The sequence below is a fragment of the Equus caballus genome, chromosome 7, assembly GCF_041296265.1.
Source record: "Equus caballus isolate H_3958 breed thoroughbred chromosome 7, TB-T2T, whole genome shotgun sequence".
Lineage (NCBI taxonomy): Eukaryota > Metazoa > Chordata > Mammalia > Perissodactyla > Equidae > Equus > Equus caballus.
This window is the reverse complement of record NC_091690.1, coordinates 80,382,174-80,402,515: the sequence shown is the minus strand read 5'-3', so window position 1 is coordinate 80,402,515 and position 20,342 is coordinate 80,382,174. Positions and strand designations below refer to the sequence as shown.

General features: G+C 37.2%; 1 protein-coding gene across 26 annotated transcripts in view; it reads left to right on the top strand.

The window, feature by feature from the left end:
- STK33 (serine/threonine kinase 33) overlaps positions 1 to 20,342 on the top strand; it is a 121,300-nt gene that overhangs the window by 47,985 nt on the left and 52,973 nt on the right. For 17 of the 26 annotated variants that reach the window (XM_014741924.3, XM_070273382.1, XM_023645991.2 and 14 more), the window contains 2 exons: positions 15,265 to 15,654; positions 16,682 to 16,795. The exons of 1 other annotated variant lie outside the window; for it this stretch is intronic. In XM_014741924.3, coding sequence (XP_014597410.1) covers positions 15,430 to 15,654; positions 16,682 to 16,795 — 339 coding nt within the window. In that variant the 5' untranslated portion in view covers positions 15,265 to 15,429. Of the gene's footprint in view, positions 1 to 7,729; positions 9,345 to 15,264; positions 15,655 to 16,681; positions 16,796 to 20,342 lie in introns of all 26 variants that reach the window. 8 more of the 26 variants (XM_070273383.1, XM_070273384.1, XM_023645986.2 and 5 more) reach the window with 2 other exon arrangements.

Here is a 20,342-nt window from a genome sequence, read left to right as displayed (position 1 = left end):
AGTAGTATCTCATTGTGGTTTTGATTTGCATTACCATGTTGACTAAAGAATTCATATGAATTGTAGGATTGTCAATTTCTGCAAAAAAAGATGGTTGGAATTTTGATAGAGATTGAATTGAATTGGTGGGTTAATTTTGGGAGTACTGCCGTCTTAACAATAGTAGGTCTTCCAACACATAAAGACAAATGTCGTTCTATTTGTTTCTTTAACACGGTTTTATAGTTTTCAGTGTACATTTTGTCTCTATTTTTATTTACTCTTATTTTTTGATACTATTGGATGGAATTGTTTTCTTGATTTCATTTTCAGATTGTTCATTGCTGATATATAGAAATAAGCTGATTTTTGTATATTGATCTTGTATCCTGCAACCTTGCTAAACTTATTTATTAGCGTGTGTGTGTGTGTGTGTGTGTATGTATGTGTCTGTGTATGTGTCTCTTCCTTAGGATTTTCTATATACAGGATCATGTCATGTGCAAATAGAGATAATTTTGTACTTCCATTCCAACTTGGATGCTTTTTATTTTATTTTCATGTAATGCTCTCTAGGCTGCAACTTCCAGTACAATGTTAACTAGAGTAGACATGCTTGTTCATGTTCCTGATCTTAGGGGGCAAGCTTTCAGTCCTTCACCATTAAGTATGCTATGGGGTTTTTGTAGACGCTCTTTGTCAGTTTGAGGAAGTTCCCTTCTACTCCTAGTTTGCTGAATGTTTTTATCATGAGATGATGTTGAATTTTGTCAAATGTCTTTTTCTGTGGGTATTGAGATGATCATGTGTCTGTTTTCCTCTTTATTGTATTAATATGGTGTCTTACATTGATTTTTATATGTTGAACCAACCTTGTGTTCCTGGGATAAATCTCTATTATATTGTGTAATCCTTTTTTTATGATGCTGGATTGTGTTTTTCTGGTATATACTGCTAGTATTTTGTTGAGGATTTTTGCATTTATAGTTATTCATAAGGACTATTGATCTGTAGTGTGTGTGTGTGATGTGTTTGACTGGTTTTGGTATCAGTGTGGTACTGGCCTCAGGCTAGACACTTCATTTCTGAAGGACAGTTTTTGCAGGATTTAGAATTCTTGTTTGAAAGATTTTTGTTTTGTTTTTTTCCTTTCTGCACTTTGAATATGTCATCCCACTTCCTTCTGTATTCCATGGTTTCTGATGAGAATTCAGCCATTATTCTTATTGAACATCCTTTGAATGTGGTAAGTCACTTCTCTTGCTGCTTTTAAGGTTTTCTCTTTCTCTTTCTCTTTTGACAGTTTGGTTAATATGTGTCTATATTTAGATCTTTTTGAGCTTATCCTACTTGGCATTTTTTTGAGCTTTTTGAATGTGGAGATTAATGTTTTTCATCAAACTTGAAAGTTTTTCGCTATCATTTTTTCAAATATTCTTTCTGTGCCTTTCTGTTTCTCCTCTCCTTCTGAAACTCCCAATATGCATCTATCAGTGCATTTGATGGTGTCCTCACAGTTCTCTAAAGCTATGTTTATTTTTCTTGATTCTTTTTGTTTCTCAAACTAGGTAATCTCAATTGACCTATGTTCAAGTTCACTACTTTTTTCTTCTGCCTGCTCAAATCTGCTATTGAGCATCTTCAATGATATATTTATTTCAATTATTGCACTTTTCAACTCCAGAATTTCTATTTGATGTTTAAAAAATAATTTATATATCTTTATTGATAATCTCTATTTGGTGTGATATCATCATACTTTCTTTTAGTTCTTTAGACATGGTTTCCTTCAGCTCTTTGGACACATTTAAAATAGCTCATTTAAAGTTTTTGTCTGGTAAGTCCAACATCTGGACCTCCTCAGGGCCAGTTTCTCTTGAGTGCTTTTTTTCTTCTGTATGACCGTACTTTCTTGGTATTTTTTCGCGTGTGTCATAATTTTTTGTTGACAATAAATCAATAATGTAGCAACTCTGGAGAGCAAATACTCTCCCCTCCCCAGAATGTTTTGTTGCTACTGGTTGTTGTAGTAGTTGTTTGTTTGTTTAGTGACTTCTGAACTAATTATGTCAACTCTATATTCTTTGGTTTCTGTGGCCACTGACGTCTCTACTTGTTTAGCTTAGTGATGAGCTAATTATTGGAAGAGATTTCCTTAAATGCTTTTGACCAATAAATCACCAGTCTTTGCTGAGGAGCTCTATGCCCATGTTAGGGTACACCTTCAACTCTCAACAAGGTGTTTGACAACTCTACCTTATCCTTCACTTCCTCCTGTGCAGAGCCTCAAGATCAGCCAAAGATGAGAGCTTAGGGGCTTCTCAAGTTTTCCTGTATATGCACACTGCCCTGTGCATATGTGTGGCCTCCTAGATTCCCCAGAGTTTTATGTTGGATCTTTTCAAAGCCGTTATGGATATCTTATTTCCCAGCTCTTCCTATTAAGCTTTCTGGTTAGTCTATTTTTGCTCCAAGTGTTAAACACTGCCTTAGGCAGCTATGAAGTTAGAATACTTTCTTGTAATTGTTTTCAACAAATGCCCCCTGATAGAACACTTTTTGTACTAGGTGAGCTCAGGTCAAATCCAGCCTGTATAACTGAAGTCTCCCAGGGAACCAACAGAAACATCAAGTAATGACAGTTCTTTGGGATGAGGATTTGGAAGAGCTCTAGCACCATTCTGCTCTCCCCAGTAGTCGACTACAAGGTACACCAGGAATGTGGACTATTATTTTTAAAAGCTATTGCAGAGATGGAGAGTGGGGGATGGGACTCTACTTCCTAAATAGCTCTAGAATCTGCCTATTTTCCCCACCCTGATGCTACTTTCCTAATCAAGGCCACGTTTCTGTCTTTCTTAAACTATTATAATCCTTTCTTATCTTTCCATCTCCAGTTTTGTCCTGCCTTTCATATATATATATATTTTTTTACTGCAGGTAGAATATACTTTTTAAAAAACACATTTTTTTTTTTTGGTCACTTCCTTACTGGGTAACAATAGCTAGCAGTATAGACATCATCCCTGCCTTTAGGGAATTTTGGGTATAGTGAGGGACACAGACAAGTAAGTGACCAAGTACAATTCAGAGTGTGATAGAGCAAATAGAATGCACAGAGGAGAGACAGACACACAGAAATTCAGAACTGAAATTCAAGATAACAAGAAAATTTCAAAGTAGTTGATGTCTAAGCTGAGATCTGTAGGAAGAGTAGGAATTATAACAATGAAAGGAAGAATTGGAAAGAGTATTCCAGGCTGAGAGTGCATGTAGGGAAGGCCTAGAGAAGCATAGGATTGCAGGAAATGAAAGAAGTTCTGTATTTTTGAAAACCTTATGTTAAGGAAGTAGTATGAGATAAGCCTGAAGAGATAAACTGGGGTCGTATCACACAGGCTCTTGTGTGTCATTTTGAGGATTCTTTTGAATCTCAGTGTGGTTGGGAATATTTAAGCAATTTTAGTTGGGAAGACACATGATCATATTTGCATATTAGAAAGAGCACCTTGGCTAGAGTGAGGAGAATGCTTTGGATGAGAGGGCTGGCTTGGAATCAAGGTGACCAGTTACAGTAATCCAGGCAAGAGATGATGTTGATCTAGACATGGAGAAAATTGGATGGTTTGGAAAGTAGAATAGACTCATCATTGTTGAATGTGGAGAAAGAGGGAGAGGAAGGAACTAAAGAAAATTGTTTACATTATTCAGTTAATAAAGCTGTCTATTTCAATAGTTATCTATTTAGAACTTAAAGCTATTATATGGTGTAAGTATGTGTTTATATTCGTGGCAAGAATGTTTATGGTGTGTTGTAGATTTTTTTCTTCTAAATTATTTGCATCTGATCCAAGTCTAAAGACCTAAGCTCCCCTAAACAGACATTACTGTTCACTTAGTGAAAGCTAGTAAATGTAGGCCTAATGCCTAGATAAATTTCTTTTATTTCTGTGAGCCTAGCCTTGTATCAGGATTTATGATGTAAATCATCTCACTTCTTCTAGTCAACATTTTTTTCTATCATAAGCATAAAACTGCATAGTAGATTCCATCCACTTTCCTAGGCTATATAAGAATATTTCTACTTTGGAATTTTCACTATAAAGCAATTCAAACCTTTTGTAGTTTTATGTTTTGTAGTGTAATGGAGGGTCTGACTAGGGTAAAAGTCATGCTAATTTTTTTTTCTTTTTTTCTGAGGAAGATTGGCACTGAGCTAACATCTCTGCCAATCTTCCTCTATTTTATGTGGGATGCTGACACAGCATGGCTCAATGAGCGGTGCTATGTCCGCACACAGAATCTGGACTTGCAAACCCCTGGCCACTGAAGCGGAATGAGTGAACTTAACTGCCACACCACCGGGCCGGCCCCCAAAGTCATGCTAATTTTAGGTTCAGATTTATTTGGTCACTTTTTATCAAATGAATTTATGTCTACATGACTAACTTTTGCTATCTGAATAAAAAGCATACTTTAAAATATAGCAGTCTTTGAATTTGAAGGCCTACTTAAAAGTTCATCATTTCATCACTAAGACATGGAAAGAGAGTCATTGATCATTCTTGCAGAAGAAGTTTGGTAACTCATAATTTTGGACTTTCATATTCTTCTGCATGGACTTTGCAGAAATAATGATCTCACAACCACTATTCCCTGAGCTATTCTAGTATTTATTAAATGGATATGTGGTTGGATACAGTATTGTTAAACGAAAGTAGCTTTCAGTTTAATTTTAATTGGGATCATCCATCTACTTTTATTTTAGGAAATAAAGGAAAATTTAATATTAACATTATTCTTTAAATGTTATAGACGACATTTTTAATCTCCATCATAAAAAAATGAGACATGATGATTTCCTTTTAATTGAAGAGAAAAATCCCTTGGCTCCAAAAAAGAAATCCTTTCTATTCTCAGTTGCCTTTAAAAATCTCAAACCTGTCAGGGAAATTGTGTAATCTAGTAATAACATGCCTAAGGCTTATTGCCTTTTCTTGAGCAACGGTATCAGCAAATGATGTGCTCTATCGATTTTAATCACATTGTTTTTACAGTTCCATTGCAAGGTTTCGAAAACTCACCAAGTAAATAAATCTGTGGATACAGACACCTCCTTTCTCTGAAAACCTAACCATTTACTTATTATTCCTTCTTGATCAGATGTTAAGGTATAATATAGACTAGTAGTATTTTGAGAACTGTAGTCTTGGCAAGGCTAAAATGTTCTCCTTGATATTCAGTATTCCATATTTAAAGAATAAAATTCTTATGTGATATTTGAGTGCCTTTAGCATTCAGAATTTAACATACAGCAAGCTGCTTGTGGGCTAGTCCAGCAAACCGTTCCCTCTACAACTCAGCTGCATACGTCTAGAGCAGGCTTCCGTAAGGTTGTGTTCTAAGCTAGCTATGAGCTAATTAGATGGCAATTTGTGTCTTGAAGCCCGTGTAGAACAATATTTGGAGCATTAGATTGAGAGATTATAACTGATAAAATAATTTTCTTTTGCTACCATCCATTGGGTTTTGGCTGAGTTTCATGATAATAATAAAAACTTCCATTTATTAAGAGCTTACAGTGTATCAAGACTTTACATGCATTATGTCCTGTCCTTATAAAAATTCTGCTGTGTAAGTATGTAGACACCATCTGTATACTTTGCATATGAGAAAGCTGAGACCAGATAGATTAAGCCACAGGTGAGGAATTTATACTCTGGTCTGTCTAACAGTAAAGCTTGGGTTCTCTCTGCTAACCAAGGGCAAACATATTTCATTTGAAAATGTCTATACATGTATAATGGAACCATTGTCTGAGATGACTTCTGAAATTTAATGCTCATAAATTGTTTAGAAATTTGGGGTCTTAGACCCCCAAATGGTAGGACACTAGTGTTCTGTTTCTTGGGACTGATGTAGTTTGTTTGCAGTAGTGCTTAATTTGTAGTAGGGGGGAGTGTGTGTATAAAATAAATAACTTGAGATTTTATTGTGGAAGTTATAGTGGTAAGCTTCCTTTGGTATTTTTGTTATTTTGTAACAAATTAGAAACAAGCCATATATTCTATTGCATTGAAACATTGACGCTAGTAAATTTGTCACTAAATTGTAACGTGTTCATATAGCAGTAGGTTTGGATTGATTGTACTGGCTGGAGCCTGTTCTTTATACTTCCGAACTTTACAGTTTATGTTTTCAGCATACATCGATGCCCTGTGTCCCCTCCGCTGCTAAGCTTCACATACTTGCTGGAAGAGTGAGTTAGTGTTGGTGATTTGGTGGCCACTCTCTATTTACTGTAAACCTGTGGCTGATTAGTGACAGGGCTGGAAGTGTTCATCTAAGATGATTCCATTGCAGCAGCTCTTTCTTTTGGGCAGCTCTCTCAGGACGAGAGCCTCGTGTCCCACTCCACTGCATCTGTCTTTTGTGCCTGATGGAGCCAGGGTTCTTCAGTGAAGCTGCTCTTATTTAACCCTAATCTTTTCTGGAACTGTTTCTTCCCTCTTCTTGTCTTAAGCCAGACCTGGCTTTCTCTTTCTCATTGTTCTTGCCTTCAAAGGGAAATTATCTCCTTCTATTCCTCTGAAACCACAGGCTCTGGGCCCTTGCCTATGCTGATGTCTCATCGGGAGAGCCTTTCCTTGACTTGTTCACCAGATGAACTCCAACTCATTCTTTAAGACTTAATTTGAGTATCACCTGTCCCATGAAACCTCTGGGACCTTTCCCTCAGCAAGTGAGTAATAATGATTTTTAAAGCAATAATATTTACCAGACAAAATACTAGGCACTTTACAAGTGTTATCTAGTTACTCATTACAACAATAAGATATAAGAGAGCTACTACTATCATCTCCACTTTACATATGGGGGAACTGGGCTAGTAAGTGGTAGAGGTGGAATTTGAATCCTGGGCTTTCTTATTCTAAAAATTCTTTTGTTTCTTACTAGTTTACAGTTACTTCCCTGGTCACTCCCTCTTTTGCATCACTTTTGTGCTTTGCACATACCTAGTGTTATCTTTATCATAATCATTATTAGTAAGGCCCGTGTCTTGATAATCTCTTTATCCCCAGCCCCCGTTACCATCCTTGGTGTATAACAGGTATTCAGGAAAGGAGACATACATGAACTATTAGATGGCTAGATTCTCAGCTGGCCTGTTGTCCTACTTGGACCTCTGGTGCTCTTTGCTTAACTCACTACTACCCTCTGGACGCTCTTCTGGGCCAGACTTACAGGACCCTTGTGATCAAGTGCCTTTTAGGTCTCAGTTCCCCTATCTTTCCTGTCTTGTTGAACTTAACAGCCGTGCCACCTTGGTTCCTGAGAGATGACATTCTAAATGCTTTTGTTCTAGCTGTAAGTGTGGAGTTTGTGTGCTGCAGATAAATGGCTCATCACTAGGAGTGAAGAGAAGAAATTCTTCTAGAAAATAGGCATCCTTGCTCAAGGTGTTTTGGCTGGGGAGCCTCAGAAGGTTAACATATAGCTCACATGAAATTTTTTGGTCTTGGCTATGACATGCATGTTTTATTATGAAAGAGAAATGAACCAGTTATTGCTAATTACACTATCTGCCAAAAATAGTGACCTTTTGTTGAACATAAGGGTCTTAGTAAAAAGGTTTATTATGACCAAGGCCTGTAGTTGTTGGGGACTGACCTTAGCTGGCAGAAACACTTTAAGATTGACGGTATGGTCCATCACTGAAATAAATACTTCTGTGTTTATATCCTTCTAGACTCCTGAAAACCACAAGTCTTGAGTAGGACATACTCAAGTTACGTGAGTGCAGTTACAACATCTTGTCTGATCCGGAACCTTTCAGAAGCAGGTGGAACTTTAGAGGATTGGCGTCAGGCTTGGTATTGGGGTTTTGGGGTTTTGCTCTAGAATGAGAGCTTCAAGGTGGAGTAAGAGTTGGGTTTTAGTGAAGTTTTTTGGCCAGGAGACTTCCACAAGGATATTCTGACTGTGTTTACATGACAGGGCACTAGCTCTCTTATACTAGGCAACTACGTTGTATGTTATATTTATAAGCTATAAAACATTGTTTCCGTCACTCAGTGAATGACTTTCAATCAATAATCCTTATTTAATGGAGGCCTGAGACTGGACACAAGATGCTAGGCTGAATAGAACATAGTTCCTGACCTGGGCAGGGGGAGCTCACAGTTAAGAGAAGTAGTTTTTGTTGTTATTTTCTGTTTTATTAAATTAATATTATTTCTACAGAAACTTGGAAACAGGAATCATGGACTCTCTTGTTGGTGTTTTGTTGTAGACTGTTTGGAGTTGTCGAGTTTGCAGAGGTCTAGCCCCAAGAGGAAAGTTGCCTGGTTACCTCTAAATTGTGCTTCTAGTATTTGAATATGATCTTGAGGGTCACAATGCCTTTTCTCATGTAAACATCTGGGTTGGAGCATTACATCACAGATTTTCTTAGCTAACTAATTAGTTTCATGGAACGTTGCTGGCGTTGGAAATCTCCTCTTTCAACACTCCTTGGTGTACAGGAAACCACTCTGACCACACATATTAGTATATTTTATTAATGCAAAATTATTAATTGATGCTTGATAAATGAAGCTAGCACATCTCTCAAATTTGCCATCAAATTCTTAATCTTGTTGATCTATTTCTAATTGGATTAATATTCCTGAGTACATATTTACCTTTATTTTTTCTGATGAGAACATTTAGGTTCTACTCTCTTAGAAAATTTCAATTTTATAATATAATGTTATCAGCTACAGTCACATGTTATACATTGGATCCTCAGACCTTATTCATCTTGTAACTGAAAGTTTGTACCCAGCATATGAAGTGATGGATGTGTTAATTAACTCAATGGAGGGAATCCTTTCACAATGTATATGTATATCAAATTATCATGTTTACACTTTAAATATCTTACAACTTTATTTGTCAATTATACCTCAGTAAGGCTGGGGAAGAAGAGATTCCTGAGTACAAGAATACTGTTTTCTTTTAAGCCTCCTGGATGGTGCCTAGCTGTGTGTTCATGCCACAATCCTCAGAGTGGTTCTCCTTCTCTTCTAGAGTCTATTGGTGATGTCGTATTTTTTGGCTGCCTTAGCTACATGTGGGCCCACTTGCTCACTCTTCACCTGTTATTCTCTGATTTCATGAGTGGGAAGGAAGTCTTATTTCCATTTTTTTACACTACCTTTTATTCTACACTTTATTTAGCTTTTTCTTTTCTAGTCAGGGTCACTACTTCTCAGCACATCCAGCCTTCCGACTCATCCCTTCCTCCTGCTTACTGCTACCCTGTCGCCGTGGGAAGTTCTGACAGCGCTCCTCTGTTACAGGTGAAATTCAGATTGGCTGAGGTGAGTTTTGGGGCTGTAACTGATTTGGCCTGGTCTGCGGTAGGAAAGCAAAATCCCCATTATAATATTGAAACCTCCACAGTGGACATGAGGTCAACTGCCACTTCAGTTCCTTTAAGTGTCTGCTGTGCCTCAGCTGATCATTAGAAGGAGTGATTCATCTTTGTAGACTTTTAAGGCTAGAGAGAACCTCAAGACGTCCTAGTCTAGGTTTAAATACTTTCTATGGTTTTCTGCCAACTGACCTTCTACCCTCTACTTAGATACGTCTAGTGTCTGAGATAGTCTTTCCTTTTATCTTTAACAGTTCTAAGTGTGAGGAAGCCTTTATATTAGATTGAAATTGGCATGCACTCTCTCTTTGAATCACACAGAAGTCTAATTCTTTATGCCTAATCCTCTCCAGATCTATGAGGAGCGCCTTCACATTCCCTTTGAGATATTACCCCTCCTGCATGTGACCTCCTCCTTTCTTTGATGACTCTTCCTATACATCTGCCTAAGCGATTTCTGATTCTGGCTCTTTCTCACAAAATGAACACTCAGAAATTTTCACTGAGTGTCTATTATGTACAAGGACAGGCCTGTGCTGGCGTAAAGGTCCCTGGCTTCAGGTTGCTTATAATGTACAGGGAGAAAAGACACTGGATAGCAGCAAGAAAGAACCAGGGTCTCCTGATTTTATCCAGCCTTTTTAAGCCAAACTTTCCTAGTAAAATCTCTATTCTTACCTTAAACTGTCAGTCTCAGGGCCACCTTTAAGACTGTCCCTCCAGATTACAGCTTACTCAGTGAGAAATATTATTCAAGTTAAAGTAGAAAGAAAACCTAATAGCATACATCAGCTATTAAATATTTTTCAAAAATCTCTGAAATAATGTGAGTTTTAAATGTACTGTAAATCCTTTTATAAGACAGCACAGACTCGTTTTTCCTAACCATGTCCATAACGGGAATAGTAAACAAGTGTGGGACTCCTTTAAAATAGAGCACTATGGTCTGAAAGCTCGTCGGCCCCTCTTTAGGCTCTGTAAGCGTGTTATGAAAACAAGTTGAAAAGTGAATATACAGCCATTCAGCTTGACCTGCATAATGTCAGACAATCTGCAAGTTTTTTTCTTCACTTGAATAGAACACATTTTTGACTGAATTGAGTGACTATTGAGGTTCCTTGTAGACAGTCTTAGCAAAGAAATCGAAAAAATTGCTTTTTGGGAAGAAAATTGTAGCTAGTTATATCTCATAAAACCATTCTTGTGTTCATTTTCTTGAGGAAATTGCTGTAAGTATATCTTCCAGGGCCAATATGTAAGAGACCTTTTTATGCTTAAATAAAAGTTCAGAGATTTCCTTATCAGAATTGTTCTATTGACTCCTCTCAGTTCTGAAAGTAAAGTGAAACCTTTAGCCAAAGAGCGACTCACATGTTAGTTAAATACTGACATGATTTGAACTTACTTTATTTGTTTACATTATCTCTAATAACTATGTTGTCCCATCTTTGGAGACGCAAAGAGACACTATTACATTAGAAGCTTTTTGATTTTTTAATATATCTTTTTATATCTAAAGTCTTGTTTAACTGAATTCCCTGATTCTATAGAAGATCTGTTCACCCTTGTGTTTACATAAAGATATGTTAGATTTGCAGTACTGAATTTTATGCCTCTTGAATATGAATGATATCACCAGCCTGCTAGATAGTAGATTTATTTTAGTAACAAATCTTTCAGGTCCATTCATAGGTGAGAAAGAAAGAAATGTGAGTAAATTCTTGTTCTATTTTGGTTTTTAAGCTAGAATAATTAGAATTCAGCCAGCCAAAATAAATTAAATTTGAAATCTAATTCTTGTCAAGGAATTTTCCATGCAGCTATTCAATCTATTGTTTTAGAATTGCTTTGGTAAGAAAGTAGAACATTACTTTGGCAAATGTAGTGGTTGGTAGGTTGGAGAGAAGAAATGAAAATCCTCCACGAGTAATAGGAACCCCTATGCTTTCTGAATGTGGCTACCAAATACTTCTAGGGCAACAGAGAAGTCAGAAACTAGAGCAAGTGAGTACTCAGAAGTCGATGTCAGTGTCAGTGATGCTATGGTAATATGATTTATTGAGAAATTGACTAAGATATTAAAGGAAATTCATCTTGAACAGAGCTAAGAAGAAGATAACTGTTTTTTGACTCACAAAAAAATCCACCTTAAAAAGGGAAAATTTAATATGTAAAGATTCTGTTAAGTCTGTGGATATATATATATATATATGTATAGACTTGAAGGATATGGTAAACATGCTTTTAGGAGTACTGTTTATAATGAAGGAACTCAGTTATACTTTAAATAAACCTTTACCTTATGAACACTTCCTTCAGTTTCTTATAAAAAGTGCTATAAAATCAGTATTCTTAACACATGCATAAAATGATGCCTTACACATCTGACATGGGACTTTCCTACACCTGCAGAGAGAAAGCACTATTTTTCCTAAACAGAAAAGTTGCTATTTGCAGATCTATTCTACCGCTCTGAGTCATTGATGGTTACATTTATATTTAACCTAAAATGCAAAGCATGTTCTTCCAAGGCCTGAAGTTGAATCATTTTCAAAGTGTATACAGGTATATTCTGAGTTTTCTTTTTCTTGATGCATATACTTGAAAAACAAGGTCAGGCTTTTGCAAGAGGGGCGTGTGTGTGTGTTTAGTGTCATTGGGTGCATTCTTTGTTCCCTCTGCCTGTCTGGAGGGTCCTTTCTATACACCTTTTCCAGTGCTTCCCATTATGAGTTTTGATCACAGCAGGAGAATTTTTCATACTACTTTGATGAAAGGTCATACTTATTGGGCTGACTTGTCCATCATTTCTGTCTAATAATCTTAGACTATGCTGTACACATCAGCTGGGGTAAATACAAGTACAGCATTTAGGATTTTTGCATCTATTCACAAATGAGGTTGGCCTGTTAAGAACTCCTTCTCTCTTTTTGAGAACACTGCCATGGTCAGATTTTGGTTATTCTAATGGAATGAAATGAACTGGGTAGCTTTTCGTCACTCTGAAACAGTTTGTATAGGAATCATCTGTTCCCTAGAAGTAGGAAAGAATGCTGGTGGAGGACTTGCTGAGTGAAATAAGTGCTATGAATAAAAATAAAGCAGTGGAAGGGGACAGAGTGAATGGGCCTGCTCATTCAGGTGGTGCTTAGAGAAGGTCTCTCACCTGAGCAGAAACCGCCATGAAGCCAGGGAGCAAGCCATGCAGATGCCTGAGGGAAGAACAGCCTAGGCAGAGGGGGTGGAGGGCCAAAGTCGTGAGAAGGGAGAGGGTTTGGCACATTCGAGGAAGAGCAAGGAGGCTAGAGCAAGTGAGAGAATGTAAGATATGAAATGTGAAAGGTAGTGAGCGGTCAGTTTATTTGGGGCCTTATAGGCAAAATTCAACAAAACCTACATTTCTTTGTTATTTCTGTTCATCTTAAATTTTGTTCCTTAATCATGTTTTTCTTCTTTGTTTGACTTTTCATGTCGGGGGGCGGGGGTGTGTGTGTGTGCGTGTGTGTGTATTTTTTTCTTTTTTTTTGGCTGAGGAAGATTTGCCCTGAGCTAACATCTGTTGCCAGTCTTCCTCTTTTTGTATGTAAGCTACAGCCACAGCGTGGCCACTGACAGACGAGTGGTGTAGGTCCATGCCTGGGAACTGAACCTGGGCCACTAAAGTGGAGCATGCTGAACTTAACCATTAGGCCACCAGGGCTGGCCCTCATGTAGTATATTTCTATCCTTTCTTGTTCTTTTTTTAATAAAGGTTTGAGAATATAAATTTTCTTTTAAGTACAGCTTTGCTTGCATTCTATAACGTTCACGGCCATAAGTCACATGGCCATCCCTACAAGGGAGGCTGGGAAATGGAGGATTTTTAATAAGCACATTGCTGCCCCGGACAAAATCATGATTCTGTTAGTAAGGAAGAATGGGAGAATAAATATTGGATGAACTACTAGCAATATCTTTCATAAAATCCTGTGGGCCTAGGGGATTTTCCTGCAGATTTCCATGCTATACAGATTGTTACCAAGCATTGTGAAATGGAAAGATAACCAATTTATTTTATGAAACTAGCTAGAATCTTGTATCAAAACCTGACAAAGATGGCTGAAAAGGAAAATTACAGACCGGTTTAACTTATGGGTATGACTATGAAAACTCAAAATACAAACACGTTATATTTCAGCACATTAAAAGAATCATCCATCATGATCATGCAGGGTTCACACTATAAAAGCAAGAATGCTTTCATTTTGGGAAAGCTTTTAATACCATAGAACATATCAAAAGATCCAATAAGAAAAAATCACAATAGATAAGGATTTGATAGAAATCAGCACTCATTTCTAATTAGAAAACCAGTCTTAGACAACTAAAACTAGAAAGATATTTCTTTAATGGATATCTAACTTCCTATTCTGGTTAAGTTTATTTCAGTTCAGAGGACAAAGGTATACTCCACGTATCCCCAGCCTTATCAATCTGTGACTACAAAATATACTTTTTAAATAATATATGAAATAGTATGGTACAAAACGATTTTAATGTACTCCCAGTTACTTCTGTGAGGTTCTCAAGGTGCTCTCTTGTATGTACTGCAGAACGCAGTCCTCCCTTCTTCCTCAGCTCAGATCTTTCCTTGCCACCATACAGCTGCCAATAACTCTTAGGTAGAATGCTGGGCCTACCTGTTCTACACTTGGTGAAAAATAACACCCACTAGTTCCTGTTTTTGCCGTTTGAGTATAAAAATGAGGATGCTTCTAATATTGCCTTTGAACTTTTAGAATTAGGTAGTTTTATAAAATCAAGTTGTCTACGCCTTTCTGAAGTGTATAATATGAATTTGGTCTAATAATAAATAGACTAAGGTTTAAATTTTGAAATCACAGTGATGTATGTTTTATGCCAGTATTTTATTTTATTGTTTTGTGAGGAAGATTAGCCCTGAGCTAACATCTGCTGCCAATCCTCGTCTTTTTGCTGAGGAAGACTGGCCCTGAGCTAACATCCGTGCCTGTCTTCCTCCACTTTATATGTGGGACGCCTGCCATAGCCTGGCTTGACAAGTGGTGCATAGGTCTGCACCCGGGGTCTGAACCAGCGAACCCTGGGCCGCTGAAGTGGAAGGTGCGAACTTAACCACTGCACCACTGGGCTAGCCCCCTTCCTCTTCTTTTTTTTCGCTTGAGGAACATTAGCCCTGAGCTAACATCTGTGCCAGTCTTCCTCTATTCTGTATGTGGGATGCCTCCACAGCATGGCTGAAGAGTGGAGCAGGTCTGCACCTGGGATCCGAACCCGTGAACCCAAGCTGCTGAAGCAGAGCATCTGAAACTTTAACTGTTCAGCCATGGGGCCAACCCCTACACCAGTATTTTTAAGCCTTTTTTTTGTTTGTTTTACCACAACCGACGTTAAGAAATACATTTTATAATGTGACCAAGTACACCCACCCACACGCACAAACATTCTATACATATATCTATATAATTAAAATAAAAGGTTTCACAGAACTTACCAAAAATCTATGCAAAATACCCTGATATTAGGTATTCTATTCTACTTCATTAAAAAAAAGGTGATAGCCCACCAAACTGATTCCTCAGACTGTGCGTTTCAGCAGTTTCATGGTTCTGAGCAGAGAGGTTTATTCTTTTGATTGTTAAGTAAATAAAATTCTTGAGGTCAAAAATTCCAGTTTAAAAGATGAGAATCCATTGATTTTTAGAAATATTTCCTAATTTTGTTGTAAATATTAACTTCATGTGTAGGCAGAATGTTTTTGGTGCTAGTTGTTAGTTTTTTTCTGATTTCTAGGAGGGTAATAGGATAAGAAAGAGTGTTCTAAATGGCGATATCTTTTCTTTCCGCAGCTTTCCTGTGTGCATATAGTGTAGTGCGTCATTAACCTAAGGACCTCACCAATTGGAAGTTACAGTTTTTGCCATCAGCTCAGCTTATTTTTTTAGGTCTGGTTCTCTTCCTCAAACAGTGGAAACATCTTTCTTTCAAGTTGCTTTTGTTGCGGAATTAAGCAAATGGCTGATAGTGGCGGTGGTAAAAAATGCACAAAATGCTCCAACTGTTCATCTACGTCTCAGAAAAATGTATTTTGTGTGTGTTCCTGTCGAAAAAGTCTTTCTCCAATTTCAGTAGTGGAAATGTCACAGACATCAAGTGTTGCTAGTTCAGAATGTGCACTTTCACCGGAGAGAACAAAAGAAAAACAAACCAACAAAGATATTGCCTCTGGAAAAGATTTGGTAAATATCGAAGATTCTGCATCTGAGCACAAGTTGACATCCCATTCCCTAACCCATCCCTAGCTCCATCCATATCCCATAGGCCCTTGTCAGCTAGTTCATTGCCTTCTTAACTATTAAGGGAACACTTCCTTCTTACGTAAGATGTGAGCAAAGTTGGTTAGTAATTTCTTTCATTATATGTCCGACCTTTGCCCATATTAATTACTTGCCAGGATTGTGAATAATTTGGAATGTTATTTTCTTCAGCTGATAAAGTATGAGATTTATGCTTGTCGTAAACGTAGGGTGGTTATTATTTAAGGCAATTCCTGATTATCCAGGTGGAATATCAAATATACTTTACAAAATTGATTTGCATTAGTTGCAAACAATCTGACTAGTCGGTGGGCTGGTTTAGATGTGCTCACCTTTGTAGAGAAGAGGCAGGGTGGAAGATTGTAATTGACATAGCACAACTTTGGAGACAGAGAGCAGTAAGTTTGAGAAAAGTTAGATTCTCAGCCCTCAAAGTTCGACTTTTTCAAATTTTCTGCCTAAACTGTTGTTTCTGATTTGTATTACAGTATAGTTATTACCATATAGGCATCTCTGAGTGAGTTGTTACTACGTTATTTTCATTTGAAGCATATTTTGTGAATGTCTGGCTAGTAATTTTTAATGTATAACCTATTTGAGATGATTGTTATGTTTTGAAACAAAGGTGATTGAGAAAGCTGTGAAGGTGTCATATCATGATTTTAAAGAATCATCGGGTAAGTTGTGATGTATCTGCCATGCAGGTTGTCCTGTAGACTTGCCTGGATTCAGGAGATTAGATTGAATGACTTCGTAAGCACTCTTTTAGCCTAATGTGCCAATAAATCATATAGTGCTTAGAATTTGAAAAAGACAGTGAACTATCTTGTACACAGTAAATATCATGGCACACAGTAAAGATTTTTCAGATTATCTAAATTAGAATTCTTGCTTTGTCAACAAGTATATTATATTTTAAAGTTAATTTTTTATTCCTTTTTGGCCCAAGCCCTCAAGAACCTCAAATGTAGAGAGAAAAATATCTCAACAGCAGTGGGGTCGGGGCAACTTTACAGAAGGAAAAGTTCCTCACATAAGGATGGACAATGGAGCTGCTATTCAGGTATATCGAGGGCAAACTGAAGCTACTAGAAACTTTTAGGTTTCTTCTAAGTCGATGATTAATGGCACAAATGATTTAAAATAAGTCTCTAGGGAAAAGAAGGACAGAAAGGAGGAAATTTACCATTTTCAATTTTGCCAAAATCTTTATTAAACAAAATTCAGACTTATTATTTTTTGTGTTCATGGAGGGCCAAATGGACTTTAATTAAAGTGGAGGGCATTTTTGTTAGATACAGTGAGAACGTTTTGGTCTTCAGGTCTTGCCTCTTGCTGAGGGCAATTGTGGAGTTTTTGTGTAGACCTCTGCAAGACGCAGAGAGAGACCAGATGACTTGAGATGGTTTGGCTGTCCATTTCCTTGATGACTGGTAGTGAGGCCAGAATTTCCCTCATGGACCGCCTCCATTGTAGCCTGTGATTGGATGAATACGGATTATTATTCTTCCCAGGATTCTAATTATTCTGTACAAATATGAATTAAATATTAGTACCATTTTAGAAATTAAAATGTGTTGCTGTAACATCAGATTAACGGAACCTCCACAAGAACAACTATAAGGAGAAAATTGCAGTACCGTTAAATAACTTAAAAAAATTGTTTTAAGAGCTATTTGGAAATTTACTTGAAGTGATCAGAAAAACTTCCTGAGAAATTGTGACTTGAAATATTTAAATCTCCCCCTTTAAACAAAAGCCCTGTATTTTTTAAAAATCCACAAATTTACTGAGTTTTAAATTTAGCCATAAGAACTTTTATAAAATCAAAATGTGCTCATTGTGAAAAATTAGGCAAATATAGATAGAAAAGTGAAGAAAATAAACTCATGAGCCAGATATAACCAATTTTAGCATTTATTACCTTTACTTCATTTTTCTATGCATACGTCTTATCCTATTTTTTTATTTTAATTTTTTCCTGTTTTAAATTATGAAATATTTCAAATATATACATAGTTTTAAGAAGTAACCTTAACTGGTATAGTTGAGGTTTCCCTTCCCCCAGTAAATGGACAGGCTTATTTTAAAGACTTTAAATATTCCAGAAGAGTATTAAAAAAGAAGTTACAATCATCCACAATTCTACTACCCAATGATAACTACTTTTAATATTTAAATGAACATCTTTCCAGACATCAGTGTAATCACCCCCACATGCACACGTTTTCACAGTGGAATCACACGTGCGTGCTTTCACACTCTACACTGTGTCATGGACTTCTATGTCAATAAAAATAGATCTACATTACCATTATAATAGCATCCTCTTAAAATTATTAAACAAGAAGTCATTTTCTCCTTATTTTCACCACTATGTAATGATGTCAAAGCAGTTGATTGAAGAAAAAGATTAGTTTATAAAAAGCTAGTTGGCAATTGGGCTATTCCTCTACCCACTCCTCATTTTAAAAATCCTATTTAAACACTATTAAAATGCTGTGTCCAAGTTGTGGTTCTGTATGTTTAGAGAGAAAATGAGAGTTCAGTTTGTAAAGGACAAGAAAAATTGGAGAAATGGTTATGGAGTTGAGATTATTTTGTTCTGTGGGGAAAAAAAGGGTAAATGACATTTAAATTGAAATTTAATTCATTTTACATAACATATGGTTGGGAGTTGCATGTAAGAATAATAAAAATAAAATGTTTTTTCTTATTTTAATTATTTTTGTTTCTGTTTTGATTCTCACTATTAAGTGGTGGGGGGAAGAGGGAGGAGCCAAAGTAAGTATAAGTCATCAGAAAGCAGTGTCTTGGGGACAGTCACCTGGGCTGATGTGCCCTGTGTGAGTCTAAGAGTTGCCATTCACCACATTCAAGACCCTAAGTCCAGAGCTCCTCCTCCAGGGTTCGAATCCCATACCCAGTCTGTCACTTCTCTCAAATGTGTGTATATACAGAAGAGTCCCGAGGCTGGCTTGCTGACTGGATTTATTGATTATTCATTCATTTATCAGTTCACTCATTCATTCCACATTTGCACTGTTATTCCTTTGGAATGCCTTTCTTGCCTTGCTTGGATTATAGAAACAAATTCTCAATTTTTTTGCCTTTGTTCCCTCACATGCCAATCTTAACCACTTGGCCACGTGGCCAGCCCCTCCTCACATGCCAATCTTAGAAGCCACCTCTTTTGTAATGTTTTGCTTATTCTCCCAGTATTTTAGCTCCGGTCTCTGGTCCCATTGCCATTTTGCACTTTTTTTTTAACTTAAGACTTTATTATTTAAGTAATAATTTCTTCTCTTGAGTAGATTATAAATTTGGGGAAAATAAGAATTGTGTTTTATTCATCTTTGTAACCCCCAAAGTATATATCACAAGGAGATATCTAAGGAAAATCTAACATGTTGAAGCTGAATGCTTCCTTTTTTCTTTTCTTTTTTCTTTCTTTCTTTCTTTCTTCCTTTCTTTCTTCCTTTCTCTCTTCCTTTCTGTCACCTTCCCCTCCCCTCCTCTCCCTCCCTCCCACCCCTTCTCTCCCTCTTTCCCTTCCCTTCTTTCTTTCCTTCTCTCCCCCTCTTCCTTCCTTCTTTCCTTCCCTCCTTCCTTCTCTTCCCTTCCTCCTTCCTTTCTCCTTTCCCCTCCCTCCTTCCCTCTCTTCCATCCTTCCTCCTCCCTTTCCCCCCATGCACTCAGCACAAATATTTTCCCTACGAGGTTTCAGGATAAGCTTTTTAAAAGATACAAAAGAAACAGCTTCTTAAGGAGCTTCTAGACCATCTTTGAAGAAAAAAATGAGCCAAAACGTTTGTAAGCAAGAGAGTGATAATAGTGTTTAAGGACTAATACATACATCCTGAAGGAAGTCAAAATAAAGGAACGATGACTATGGTGCAGAGTTAGGCAGGGAAGCCCTTCATGGAGGAAGGAAGTGGGTAGTTGGGCGTTGAGTCTTCTTTTATGAAAATAAGAAAGGCAAGCAGTAGGAAAGCAGTAGGAACTATGAAGACTAGCAGCTGGCTTACCTGTTGCATGCTGAAGGAGGGAAAGAGGAGCATGTCTAGGGAAGGCTCTGACTGGCTGACCCAGCGGAGGTGTCACCTGGTGGCATTACCTCAGCTGTTCTCTCATGTTCTAGTCCCCAGCATGGCGGCCCCAGAAACTCTTGTTAATGCCCTGGAGTTGATTTGGATCAGGCACTCTGACTCCCCCCGACCAAATTCACAGGAAATAAAAGTGTAAATGAGTTACCTGTTTGTTGTTTTACAATGTGAACCAGAAAGCTGGTGTTGGCAAGACCAGTGCGTTCTATCTTTGTAAGCAGAAGGTAAATGATAAGTGGAAGGATTCTTGGTCTGAGTAGTATTACTGTGGATGGTTTTTATTGTCTTCTTCGTGCTGGTAAAATTTCTGTCACATACTGCTTTTCCTAAACGAGGAATAAAACAACAAAATTTATTTTCAATAGAAACAACGAAGATAAAGAAAAAGTGTTACTTGGGAAACAAGAAAACAGTTTGTTCAATGGTTAATATGTGTTGATTTTATAATATAGCTCTCAGAGTTTTGGGATAAGTCTTTGGGTGAATGTATGTTATACATGCAAA